We start from the raw sequence: 14,438 nt of genomic DNA, 5'->3' as shown, positions 1-14,438 counted from the left end.
CGCTCCCGGCTCCTGGTAGCCTGCGGTTTAGGGTCGCCACAAGCGTGGGATTGCGTTTCGGACCATCTTGGCTAATAGCCATCAATGAACCAATCCTCCGTGAACTTTTTTGAAAGCCAGTTATATTTTTGGTCTTTGCCACATCCCCTGGCAATGAGTTCCACAGATTAGTTGTGCCAAAAAATTACTTCCTCTTCTTCGTACTAAACCGGCTGCCTCTGCGTTTCAGTGGGTGAGCCCTGCATTTTGTATGGTGTGAAAGGGTAAAACAACACTTCTCTGAGTGCCGGGGCAATTGACTGGTCCGTGCTAGACAAGCCAGATTAGATGATCTAACAGCTCGTTCTGGCTTTCAATGAACCAATGGGCCCAATTCCATTTCTTTCCCACATCAACTTTACGTAGATGCAGCCCCGCTGGCTAGTGAGCCAGATCTGGCTGCAGAGCAGTGGTTCCAAACCATCAGCTGGCCTTTCATTATGCAAACGCGTCAGTCAAATCCTCTCATCTGGTGTTTTGAGGGAATGTTACTCTTGTGGGGTTTTTTGCAATAATATGAAAGCATCAGCAGGCCCCAGCTAAGACCAAGGCCCACACTGTGCCAGGCGCTGCATGAACACCTAGTCAGAGACAAATCCCCTTCCCAAAGAGCTTACAATCGAAATCAGCAGAGATGGGGAAACTGAGGCACCAGGCATGGGAATGACTCGCCCACAGACGCACAGTCCACTGCCCTCTCCAGTTAGAGTTCAAGGCCAAAAGGGCCAATCAGATGCACCAGCCAGGCAGCTAGAAAGCAGATTTTTTGCACAATATCAAAGCACCAGCCCACTGTCCCATCTCCAGCTCTGGCCAACCTCTGATGCTTCTGGGAAAAGTGGTTCCCACTCCCAGATACCAATTGCGCATCAGGGTGAAAATTCCTTCCTGACCCCTGCAGGCAACTTGGCAGGAGCCCTGAAGCATGAGATTGGCTCAGAGTCGTTATCCTAATTGCATAAATTACTGGGCTCCTTCCAAATTTTGGCATTCCCGACCCACGCTGCTGAGAATGACTGACATCAGGAGCAAAGAACCGGGAAACGTTCTCTTTCCGTAATGCCATTTGCACCGCAGGAAGGATCCCTGCAGGAAGAATAGCTTTTGGCATTTCACACCGACACAACGGTTTCCTTCAAGTACCGTGTAGGTTATAGAGAAGCCAGCATCAACCTGGAAGGATTCCTAGGAATGGAGTCACATGTTATCTATTAAGGATTATTTACATAGGGAAATTGAGTGGAATAGCTGTTCCACCAAACCTCCCTGTCAGGAATCGCTACTCGATTCTCACCCTCCCTTCCTCCAAATTAAGTTTCAAGCCTTGACAAGCCTTTACATGCTTCTCCAAAGCGAGGCCTCACCAGGTCGGATTGCATCCTCATTCTCCTCACAGCTGGCAATGGATTTCCGCCCCAACCTCCCCCTGGCTAAATGCTACATTTCCTCCGAGGACCCTGTTATTTCACCAAGGGCAGACAGCTGCATTCTGATATTTATTCATTCCCTAGGATCGTGCTGCTGACCCGTCCAGCTGTGGAAAGCCACCATTATTAGGGCTTTTAGGGTGAAACGGATATTTACCCATTACTCTTCTCTTGCAAAATAATACACACGCAGCAGCTGATATGAGTTTGGGCCTTGCGTAAGGGGAAATTATGGTTTGTAGGCAGACCTGGCTGGTCATTTCATACCTCCAGCCACAGTTCCATTCCCAGACCCACCCACAGCTATGGCCCCAGCCTCAGCCCCTTGCCCCATCTGTGCCCACCCCCAAGCCACGGCCCCACTCCTGGCCCTGGCTCCCAGGCGGGAGCACAGACAGGGTAAGGGGGGGGACATGACTGTGAAAAGTTTGGGGACCACTGATTTAAGGACTGTAACGTTGCACTTCAAAAAGTTCACCTTTATAACCGCTAACACACATACTGTCAACATCACATGTTAAAATATACAAACCTACTATCCTCAGATCCAACTTGAATGAGTTCTCGAGCAGGGTTTTTCTTACTTTGCCTACTTGTAAATTTCAACAATTACCTACAGACATCTTTTTGGTGCATGTACGGTGAAATCGACATTTATCAGCTTTCACCGATAAAAATCGAATCCTTCCACACGGACTCACAGGGCAGGTTTTCCAAACCACTGATCATTTTTCCACATCAACAGATGCACACGAACAAACAGAATCAGGGCTTTAGGATTTGGGGAAATTAATCCAGATTAATGAAAGCTATGCTTTTGAACCACATTACACCCCTGAGTGAAGGCTGTTGGTTCAGAATAAGAGAGGCCTTCGTTCAGTGTAATTGAATTCTCTTCCTAAGCAGAGTTACAGTTCTGGACTAAAGTGATTTTGATTTCAGAATAGTATTCACGTGGGGAACTATTCCAGTCGATTTCCTGGTGCAGTTAAACCCTTAGTCCCCTAAATTGGGCTTACACCCAGTACTTGTTCCAGCCTGCTGAAACTCGCCCTAAATTCAATGGAAATAGGTTCAGGACGGACAAAAGATTGGTAGCAACATGCACAAAGCTGATGTGTAGCTCGATTCAGAGTTCTGAGGCAGCCCTGTTCCTGTGGCCCCAGCAGGCAGGCAGCGAGGGAGCCCGGTCAGGGCACAAAGGGGTGCCCCCCACCCCCAAAACGCAGGGAGGGAAGATCAGATGCAAAGGCACTTGTTGGATTTCCAGTCTGTCTGTCTCTCTGAGGTGATCAGGGTGGAGGACTGAAATCACAACCCAGATTTGGGCTCAGGAAGGAATTCATCCCCCCGCACCAACCAGGTCAGATCAGCAGGGACCTTTGCCGGGGGTTCGCCTGGCTCTTCAGTGGGTGCAGATTGCTTGCCGGGATCACCTGGCCACAAATCTCACCTAGTATCACAAGAGTCTCGGACATTGGGGGCACCTCGGTCTCTTCTGTTCTCTGCCAGTTTAGTCTTCTGAATGTAGAATCATAGGACTGGAAGGGGCCTGGAGAGGTCCTCAAGTCCAGTCCCCCGCCCTCATGGTAAGTATTATCTAAACCATCCCTGACAGATGTTCGTCTAACCTGCTCTTAAAAATCTCCAATGATGGAGATTCCACAACCTCCCTGGGCAATTTATTCCACCGCTTAAGCACCCTTACAGTTAGGAAGCTTTGTCCAATCTAAGCTGCCCTGGCTGCAATTTAAGACCATTGCTTCTTGTCCTATCCTCAGAGGTTAAGAAGAACAATTTTTCTCCTTCCTCCTTGTAACAACCTTTTATGTACTTGAAAACTGTGATCACGCCCCCCCCCCCCCGTTTTCTCTTCTCCAGACTAAACAAACCCAATTTTTTAAATCTTCCCTCACAGCTTATGTTTTCTAGACCTTTCATCATTTTTGTTGCTCTTCTCTGGACTCTCTCCAATTTATCCACATCTTTCCTGAAATGTGGCACCCGGAGCCGGACACAATACTCTAGCTGAGGCCGCATGAGCGCGGAGTAGAGCGGAAGAATTACTTCTTGTGTCTGGCTTACGACACTCCTGCTAATGCAACATCAAGATGCTTTGGTGTAACTCAAGTAATCAGGCTCACTATAGGCGTAACCGGGTGATATCACAGAAGGTCAGAATAGATGATCCTTCAGACTTAAACTCTAAGAAACCTCCATTCTCTTCGAGGCAGTCAGCAGAGTGACCTGCTGCAAATCGAAGGCAGGAGTTTGAATAACCTCCAAAAAACCCAGCACCGTGGCAGACCAGGCCCTTAGGAGCAAGCAGCTGCACACCGAGTTGCCAAATGATTGAGGTGGTGTTGTCTTTTAATCCGGTTACTTGAACTTAGAAACAGTCGAGACTGCGTTGGATCTCCGAGACACTTACGGTGTGTCCATGTGGCAGCTGGGAAGGTAGACATATGCACACACGCTCACTAAAATAGCAGAGTTTGAGACAGGAAGTAAACCGTTCCCATCACCAACTAATACTAATACCACTCCCCTTCCTTGACCTTGGTGCCTTTGTCCCCTGAGTCCTACCCAGCTTGTGAGATCCGATGGGATCAGAACCCAAGATGGGTCACGACCTGAGAGGCCAGCAGCAAACCCATGAGTCAATCACCTCGCAGCAGCTATCAAATGTCAAACAACCGGGATCCTGGCAAGGCCGACAGCGGTTTGAAACAAGCAAGGCTCTGAGTTATGTGCCGAAGAGCAGAGGAAAGAGATTTTGGCTCCCTCGCCTGTGGCCCAGGGTAGTATGAATGACTGAATCCAGACCTCAGGAAAAGGGGATTTTTTTTTTAATCCACTGGACGCTGCCAAGCCGAAGCCTTCAAAAATCATGAGTCAGGCCGCAAAGAAAATCATGAGGTCGACTTTAAAAAAAAAAAAAACAAAACAAAACCCTGAGATTTAAAAAATAAATAATAAATCCAGGATTTCCCCCCCGCCCTCCTCCTCCTGGTTTTAATATTTTCAAGCTTTGCCCCACAACCCAGAGAGGAAGCAGCTTGCTATTTTCAAACAGCCAAAGCTGAAAGTCTCATGACTCCGGGAGCTGAGGATTTAAGGAAATCAACAAATGGCATGAGAGTTTTGCAGCGCCGTCCTCAGCATACCGGTAAAAAAGACAGAGCTTGTGGGGTGCAGCGTGGGGATTCTGACGCATGCCCCCTGTTCTCTTCTCACTCACCCAGGTGTCAATCAGGAGTCGCTCCGCTGGTGTCAATGGATCCAATTCCTTCCTTGCTCATCCCGACATCAGTCAACCTCTGCGCCTTTTTTGGACAGCTCTTTAAACGTCTGCTCTCCTCTGCAGAAGCTTTGATTAGCTCAGGAAGGCCAGACGTAACGGGGTCTTGCTAATGTCACAAGACAGCCAGCTCAACAAGCAATTAGACAGCCATTTTCACGCCTCGCCCCTCTCTTTTCCCCGCCGTGAGCAATTTCTCCACCTGCTTGACTGGAGAGCGCGGGGGAACGTTCCCCAAGTGTGACTAATGCAGAACAGCGTCCTCAAACCAGTGAGACCAGAATCCCAGCCACCACCACTGCGCAGCCAAATTCCTCACACCCAGGGTGACAGGATTTTGATCCTTTTTTTTTTTTTTTTTTTTAAATTTGGTGTCAGGGAAATTGCCAGACTGGCAGCCCCGGAGACGGAAGATAATTAGCAGACAGAAACAGGCACAACCCAGCCAGGCCTCAATGCTGGGATGGCCAGCGATGGGTCCCCGGCATCAATTACAACCACTTTGTCTGACACAGGCGCTCGGGTGGGACTTCTGAGAACCCTGCACTCGTTTCACACAACGGGCCGCCATACGGCCGTCATAAAGGAATGACTTTCATTCCCTAGCTGAGCTGTCCCCCGCAGGCGGCGTCACGGGGGGACATGGATCAGCATTCACATCGCGCACTCCCTGGGCAGAGGAAGCAAACGGTCCAATCACAGGACCAAATTCGGTGATGAATCCTGGTCACCTACCACCTGCAGCACGCTGTGCATATGCTAAAAGGGAACGTCGCTTGCACTTGGTGCAACTCCCCTCTCTCAGACCAATGGGTGCAGGCTCTCTGCAAATTCAGGAAGCAAGCGCTGCATCAGTTACACTCACCTCACATTGTCAAGGTTTGTCTCCCTCCCACCGGTAGAGTTGTTTTTTTTAAAAATAAAAACGGAGACACTTGTGAAAAACTGAGAGGTGGATACCCCATCTTTTGGGAACCCTTCCCTACCTAACGGCACCTGGGCTGGATTCAAACTGTTCCATAGCGCCCCAACTCCCCTATTTACACCTTGATCAGGGAGCACTTCCTGCCATGAGCCATGGACACTCGGCACTTTACAGGATAGACCCCTAAAAGTTAGGTTTAAGCAGAGGAAGGAGGGAAAAGGGTCTTGCGGGTAAAGCTTTTGACTATGACTCAGAAGATCTGGGTTTAATTCCCATCACAGACTTCTGATACGACCCTGGCTAAGTCACTGAGACCCAGATTTTTACAGGTATTTGGAATTAATGGGATTTAGGCAACTATAAACCTTTAAATATCGGGCCTTCGATCCCTGGGGCCCTCAGTTCTGGGGATAACGACATGTCCCTTCCCCACAGAGCCGGTGGGATGTTTGTAGGGGGCTCAGGGCCCCCTGGACAGACAGGATCAAACTCAAGAGTTTGCCCAAGCAACTGTCTCCTGGCTCAGGAGTTCCATCCCCAGGACACAGAGCCTTTCTCCTCTAGCTCATCCATCCCAATCAAGCCCGCGTCGTTATCCGACGTCTGTTCAGTGACCCTACACGTGTAACAAGCTGGCGGGTTCTTAGCCTGGCTCCCCGTGGGGCAAATGGCCACATAAATCACAGCTGGCACTACCTGGCTGTCTTTTGACAGAGGTCGAGAACTAAACGGGGTCATGGCTGCCCTCTCAAGCCCCCGGAGAGGGTCCCTGTAGGTCACAGATTAAGCACACTGATCACACTGTCCTCTCCGGGATCCCAAACTAATATCCTTCACCAGCGCTAAATTCACACTGCCACGTCTTCGCCCGCAGGCCCCAATCTAACAAAGCATGCAAGTGGGTCCCACTTGCTGGATGATCGGGGCCTTGGGTACAACAGAGTGGTGAGCCTGGATTTACAAAAGAAGATAATGGATTTCCCTGGCCTGCAGGGGAGGGAGGGAGGGGAAAAAACAACCTCAGGGAAGACAAGACAAATGCACTGGTTTATGCAGGAGCCTGCAACCTCCTACCCGAGTGGATTCCTCATCTAATAATCCTTTGGCAACTTCACACCGCATGCTGGCTGCGGGAGAGAGACATTGGCCAAACCCCTGCGCCAGGTGCAGGGCAAACATGAACTCAGCTGCACAGAGAGGAATGACCTGTCGGATGATGCCAGTCACCTCAAAGGGGATGCCTTGCTAGGTTAGAAATGACAACACCGCCCTCTGACACGCGCGCGCACACACACACACACACACACACACACAGTAGCTGACAACACCAGCTCGTTTGCCTTGCAAATCAAAATGCAAAAAATAAAAAATGGAGACGCAGCCAACGGGGTGGACTTGCCTTCGCACCCTCCCCGCCTAGATTCCTGTCGGAGCCTGCCTCAGCCACCAGCCCCTTCTGTCTAAGCAGCAGCATCTGGCTCCGTCCCAGTTTCTTCTGACAATACAACATTATCTCTTCAGCCCTCTGGGTTTGAATCACCTTGTTCCATCCCTGCGCCGCCACTCAGTTCCCGGTGGGATGTAATTGACAAAGCCGAGGGGAGCGGGGCAGGCCGCGGTGCATCCTTACAGCCCCTCAATCCCGTCAATTTCTAATCCTGCCATCAATCTTTTCTCCCCCCCCACCCTTTCAGATCCCCCCCCCAATCATAATGTTGATGCACATGCGCAGCCGAGACGAGTATTTTGGCAGGCAATCAACTAGAATTTTCCACACACGTGACATTTCCACTCCCTACCTTGGAAAAAAAATTATTTCTATATATATATACATATACACACACACACATATATATACACATATACACACATATATAAAATACTTGCACACACAGATATTATATAACGCAACAAGGGATGGCGGGATGTAGATTTAACTAAAACCAGAAATCAAGAGTTATTTCACTGTAACCAGCAACAAAAGAAAGACTCAAGAATCTTCATCTCATTCACTACAGATGTCTTTTCCACTCCACTTACATATTTAAATTTAAACAAAAGACAAGCAAACCAAGAACAGATCCTTTATCTTCGAAGGGGGGGGAGTAATTTCCACCGGTGCAGGGGAATGGGCCCCTCTTATTTTTAATAGTGGCTTTAAAAATCATTGTCCGCAAGGTAGAAATTCCCCAGTCAGGTTTGGTGGGGAGGTACAACTTCATTTGGCGATGCACCTCGGGAACTCTGCCGAATTAAATACAGGGTATGAGGGAGATTTTCAGCAAGCGCTTGGGTCCCCCATTAAGCAACTGACTGAAGCAAACAGATTTTCAGAAGTGCGTAACGCCCACCTCTTTCCCCCTGTTCTCAGGTAGGTTGCTGAGCCCCTTTGCAAATTTGGCCTTTATCTGGTATAAATCCACAGGGACACCAGCTAACAAGGAAATGCCCCTGGCAAATGCAGCGCCAGCAGGGGGGCCGGGAGAGATCAGAGACCCTGTGCAGAAGTAGGTAGGTTACTGAGACCTTCCAGAATTTCAGACGATGAGCTGAATTAGCAGGAGATGGAAAAGCAGTCGCCGCTTTAGGACCAATGTGAGGAAAACTCTTGCCAAGGAAACCTGGTGGAGTTCCCAGTGCCCTACTCAGGAGAGGGGACAGCTACTTTGGAAGAGATTTCACGCTGGAAAGCAACCAAGGCCGCCAATCCTCCAGCTGGATCCATCATCAATCACAGGATCAGGGGCTAAACATATCCCCACGTTTCTCAGATCCCGTAAGAATTTCCATTTGGTTGTTTTACAGGGAAATACTACTTAAAGTGCCCCTTTTGGGGGAGTAATTATAAAGCACCCTTCTGCAAACTTTAGTGATCTGATTTGCAAATGTGCTGAGCACCTCCAGCTCCAGCAGACTTCAGCACAATTGGTGAGCCTTCGCACCTCTTCAGATCAGGAACTTGCTTCTTAGACTAGCGTCTGAAGCGGGCACCAGGGTATTACATCTTGCGGGTACCCAATGCTGCGAAGACTTAATCAGGTGCTTAATTCTGATCACCCAAGGAATCCCGCTTCAATCAGTGACTTTAGCTGTCCACATTGCTACGCGCTTAACTCTTTCCAGAAGCAGCCCCACAGTTCGGATGTTTTCAGGAAAGGGAGGGCTCTGGGAAAAGCAATCAACCTGTGATCTTCTACCTTCCAGGTCTGGAGGAGTTTAGAAGTTAAAAAATTCTGGCTGAAATTCTGGTTTCATTGAGGACAAAGGCAAAATCCCCACTGATTTCAACAATGCCAAGATTTTCATCAGAAATACTGAAAAGCCTTGCAGGATCGGGGCCTACTCAATACAAGGCCTAGTTCAAGGTGGCCCTGATCTCTGTCAGCAGCCTGTACTTGAATACAAATAAATAAAAAGCAAAGCCATATGGTCATTTTATGAACAGTTCTGGATTCTTTCGCTTAAAGTACCTCAGTGTTACAGGTGGAGAATCGGGAGGTGGATTTAAAGATTGAGGGGAAGGAGGGACATCGCTTTTGTGACAAAGCAACGCTGCTTTTAAAACTGAAACATAGATTTCTGACTATTTTGAAAAGCGGGGAAGAGGAGACTCTGTTTTAAATCTTGGGGCTTAAACACACACAGACACACACACAAACAGACACCTTTTCCTTTTAACTGAAAAGTGAGTTTTCTAGATCAAGAGAAAATAAAGTGATTGTTTTTCTCCCTCTCTAGTGTTAATTTTTTTTTTAATCAGTATTCGCAACGGGGAATAATCTTTGCCTTTCTTTAAATTAGCCACACTTTTTAGGTCGTAAACCTGCAAATCTTTCCTCCACTTTCTCATATAATAATTATCCCCAGCTCTTATCTATTTTCTTCAGTAGATTTCAAAGCGCTTTTCAAAGCAGGCCAACAGTATCTTTAGCCTCATTTCACAGCGGGGGAAACTGAGGCAAGGGGTGGGGAAGCAGCTCACCCAAGGTGACCTAGCAAGGCCAGTGGCAGAGGCAGGATTTGAACGCAGCTCTCAAGCCATACATCTTCCAGGCATGACTTAACACACAACACAAAGAACTTGACTCGCACTCTGAAGCCAATGGGACGACTTCCATGAGCAAAGCTACTCAGCCGAGTGTCTTCAGGATCAAAATCCCAGTGCTTTGAAACCACTGAACATGGTTTTATATACGTAGCGATCACATGTTTCCGCCAGGCAGGGAATGCTACGAAAGCAGGTCGAGGGAGACAGAATTCTTTGCACTGGCATCAATAACTATCCCCGCCCCAAACATACAACATTAAAATTAACGTATTTATTAAATCAACAGAAAGCGAAGTGACTTTCACAAAAAGAAAAGGAGTACTTGTGGCACCTTAGAGACTAACAAATTTATTAGAGCATAAGCTTTCGTGAGCTACAGCTCACTTCATCGAAGTGACTTTGGGGACCTGGAAATCAAATTTGGTGACAGAAAAACATTGGCTTTATTTCCCCACCCCTTTTTTTTTAAGTCACAAATCCTTTACCTACAAGGCTGAAACTAATCATTTTTCTCTCTCTACGCACCGATCGTTTTGACCAATCCATGTGTGGAAAGACCCTACTGCTGAGAATAACAGGACTGGGGCAGAGACTGTCCATTTAGACGAAGGCAAAAGACCTGCACGTCTTTCACATGACGCATAGTGAATGACAAGTCTTTGCAAGATCGACTGTAAACTCTTGCGACAGAGACGACATATGTATTAGCCAGGTACCCAGAGCCTAGGACAATGGGGCCTTGATCCATGATTAGGGCCTCCATGTATTAACTGGACTAAAAATAAATTAATAATTACGGCAACGATAAAGGGAGAAGGAAAACCAGTGGCATTTTACTCCCACACTTCCTGATTTCTCTGCTCCTCCGATTCCTTATGCTTCCTTCCCCCCGCCACGCCTGACGTTTTCTTAATAAGGGAGAGCAAATCGAAGCGAATCTGGGGAGAGATATGTCTGGCAGCAGGAAAAGATTTTAAATGTTTTTAAAGGACAAGAGCCTTCAGTTACATCCCCGTGATTTCATTAACATTTAACATTTACTTTTTAAAACAGTACTCCAATAAGGGGATGGGCCCCAGGAAATAGGAAGCAAGTCAGTTATATAGGGCAAATACGGATTGGTCTGAGGGCAACCCGCGAAACACGGCCATTTGACATGAGGCACTGACCCGCTTCTCTCCGAACCTGGCTGACGAGCCTGTCCCGAAAAGCACCCACCACATTCAGCCTGGCCATGACCTCACCGACCTCCCTGCCTCACGTCACCCTCCGCTCCCGCCATCGCCAACCTGGCCCTGATCCATCCACTGCCCCCGCAGCCCATGAACCCTGTCCTCACGTCACCCTCCGCTCCCGCCATCGCCAAACCGGCCCTGATCCATCCACTGGCCCCGCAGCCCATTAATCCCGTCCTCCCCTCACCCTCCGCTCCCGCCATCGCCAACCCAGTCCTGACCCATCCACAGCCATTGCAGCCTATTAACCCTGTCCTCCCCTCACCCTCTGCTCCCACCATCGCCAACCTAGCCCTGATCCCATCCACTGCCACCGCAGCCTATTAACCCGTCCTCCCCGCATCCTCCGCTCCCGCCATTGCCAACCTGGTTCTAACGTATCCACTCCCGTCGCAGCCCATTAACCCCGTCCTCACATCACCTTCCGCTCCTGCCATCGCCAACCTGGTCCTGACCCATCCACTGCCACCGCAGCCCATCAACCCGTCCTCCCCGCATCCTCAGCTCCCGCCATTGTCAACCCAGCCCTGACCCATCCACTTGTTGAGGGGAATGGGCCTCATTCCTTAAGGCACCCTTTACTTCCGTCACAGGTGACGTAACTCTATCCGAAGGGGTGCCAAGTCCCCTCCACACAAACTGTGACTACTGACCCCCACCCCACAAGGGACCACCACACATAGATATAGGTAACCACCGTGGCCCTGTCCCATGGATAGCCGAGCCACTTCCACTCCCAATTCACCCTCACCCTGCCCAGAGTCCAACGCTCTCCCTGGCACCGAAGCCATGGTGGCCCATCCCACAAGGCACTGAGTTGGGTTGGGTGTTGATCCCCATCTGCTCCCTACACCCTGAGATCCCATCCCTTGGAGACCACCACTAGTCAGAGAAACAAATGACACCTACCGCCCCTAATGCCACCAGGCCCCACCCCACAGGTTACTGAGCCCCCAAGCCACCTGGTGCCAGCTAATCCGATCCTGCAGGGCACCAAAGCGCTCTCCCAGCCCGCTTCCAAACACCATCGGCCAGTCTCTCGAGGTTCCCTCCCCATCCACTGACCCCATGCGCCCTGTCCTGCCTGCCAGGGGCCCTCCCCATCTGCTGACTAAGCACGGGGCCCCTTCCTGCCAACCAGGTACCATGCCCAGCGGGCCCCATTCTGCTCACCGGGGGCCAAGCGCCCCCCCACTCCCAACAGCCAGCAGGAGCCGTCCTGCCCGCCGGGCACCCAGCATCCCCCGTCCTGCCCACCACTCCCGCCAACACCCAGCAGGCCCCAAGCAATCAGGGCCACCACACATTCGGGGGTGGGGGGGGGAGATGCTGTTCTCCATTGGAATCCATGGGGGAGCATCGGGCCCCACTGAGGCCACTTCGGGTGGGGGAGGGGCGCTCAAAACCAAGTCGAGGGGGGGCTTGCCTGTACCCCTCCCCCATCCTGATCGTTCAAAATGCGGCGGGGGACTAGAATCTCTGGGGGCAGGTGGGGTTCCCTCAACGTTCCAAAGCCGTTAGGCAGCGCGCGCGAGGCTCGTGGTGGGGGGATTAGAAACTCTCGCCCCCCCCCATAACGTTCCAAAGCCGTTGGAACCGCGCGCGGGGGGAGGGCTGAAGTCTCGGCCCCTCAGCGTTCCAAAGCCATTGGGCAGCGCGGGCGCACGGGAGGGGGGAGGGGGATCGGAACTCTCGGCCCGTCAACGATCCAAAGACGGGAAACTTTCCCCTCTGGGCAGCGCGCGCCCGCGGGGGGTGGGCGGGGGTGAACTCTCGGCCCCTCAACGTTCCACAGCCGTTGGGCAGCGGGGGGGGGGGGGGGAGAGGAGGGTGCTGCGAACTCTCGGCCCCTCAACGTTCCAAAGCCGTTGGGCAGCGGCGCGCGCGCGGCGGGGATAGCTGCCGCGGAGCCTCGGAAGTCGGAACTCTCGGCCCCTCAACGTTCCGCAGCCGTTGGTTGTTTACAAACAATGCCCCCCCCCAAAGTTCCAAAGCCGTTGGAGGGGGGAGGGGGGTTGTTTCGGCGCCCGGCTCTGGGGAGGGGGGTTGTTTACCTGGAGGAGCCGCAGCTGCTGGTGTAGTTGATGCTGCTGGTGGCCGTGGAGCAGCAGCGGGCGGGAATATGTCGCCTGGGCTGTTGTCCCCTGCTCCTTCTTCCTCCTCCTCTTCCTCCTCTTCTTCTTCATCCCCCTCCACCTCAGACACCACCATCTCCTCCTCCTCTTCCTCGTCCTCCCTCAGAGGGGAAGCCATGGTGGTGCTGGGGGGGGGGGCAGGGACACACACAGAGAGAGAAGGGGGGGAACAACCCCCTTCACCACACACAAAAATCCTCCCCCCCCTTCAGATCACCTCAGTCACTAAAAAAAAGAAGAGCCTGAAAAAGTCCCATGAATTCAAAAAAAGAGAGGGAAAAAACCCTAACTTTTTCCCCTCCCCCCCTCTAAAAATATAAAAGGGGGGGAGGAAGCGAGAGAGAGGTTTAAAATATATTTAAATTCTGAGGGGGCAGCTCAGCATAATATTTGCCACAAGAGCAAGGAACAAAAATGGCCGCCCTTAAATTATTTTTAAAACAGACCCCCCCAGGAGGGAAAAAAAGGGAAAAAAAATCCCCCCCACCCCTTTCTTTATTGAAAAAAAAACACAAAATGGCTGGCTTGATTTTTAAGTCACCCCCCCCACCACACACACACCTCTTCCTTGAGGTTAACAAAAAAACCCAGCCCCCCCCAATCAATCCAAAACAGCCACAACAACAACAAAAAGATCCCCCCCTCTTAATTTTTCTCCTTATTGTTGCTTGTTTGAATCTCTCAGCTCATTGCATAGATGAACAATATTTATATATTCCTGGCACTGGGGGGGAACTGAAAGAGAAAGATTTCTGCATAAAACAAAGATGGCTGCTCTAAATTATTTCTTTTTTCTTATACTCCCCCCCCCACCTCCCTCAATAAAAATATTTTACGGGGGGGGCAGGACAGAAAAGGCTGGGATTAATCAGTACTCATGCTCAGTGTGACATCAGCATAAATTGTTAAAGGTTAACTAGTTCCATACTAGTAACACCATATATATATATATATATATATAATTTTTTTTGCCTGCTTTACTAGTTCATGCTAGAGACAAGAGAAGGGGGGGCCTCTTATTTTTTTTTTCTTCCTTTCTTACTTTTAAATACTTCAGAAGGGAGTGGTGGGGGGTTTTCTCTCTCTCTCTCTCTCTTTCTTTAGGCTTAAGGCAAGAGAGGAAGAACCAAGGGGGGAAAAAAAAGAATTTAAACGCATGGTCCAAGTTCGGTGAAGTACATCGTGGGGATGAATTTAACTCTGTCTTTTCCTTGATATCTTTTTCAAGAAGGTTTTCCACACACACTCACCAAAAAAACAAACAAAAAAAGAATGAGATTTCTACCCCCCCAACCTTCCCCCCCGCTTTTCTATTAAAAAACACTGCC

General features: G+C 50.0%; 1 protein-coding gene across 24 annotated transcripts in view; it reads right to left on the bottom strand.

Annotated features, from left to right (window-relative positions):
* The window catches only part of CHD3 (chromodomain helicase DNA binding protein 3), a 57,894-nt gene extending 43,973 nt beyond the window's left edge, over positions 1–13,921 (bottom strand). For 5 of the 24 annotated variants that reach the window (XM_038386244.2, XM_038386247.2, XM_043503639.1 and 2 more), the window contains exon 1: positions 13,030–13,619. In XM_038386244.2, the coding sequence (XP_038242172.1) occupies positions 13,030–13,228 (199 nt within the window). In that variant the 5' untranslated portion in view covers positions 13,229–13,619. Of the gene's footprint in view, positions 1–7,232; positions 7,423–13,029 lie in introns of those variants that run through there. The other 19 variants (XM_038386248.2, XM_043503641.1, XM_043503645.1 and 16 more) reach the window with 13 other exon arrangements.
* Positions 13,922–14,438: the final 517 nt, after the last annotated feature.

The sequence above is a fragment of the Dermochelys coriacea genome, chromosome 28 (genome assembly GCF_009764565.3).
Source record: "Dermochelys coriacea isolate rDerCor1 chromosome 28, rDerCor1.pri.v4, whole genome shotgun sequence".
NCBI classification, from domain to species: Eukaryota; Metazoa; Chordata; order Testudines; family Dermochelyidae; genus Dermochelys; species Dermochelys coriacea.
This window is presented reverse-complemented; position numbering and strand designations above follow the sequence as displayed.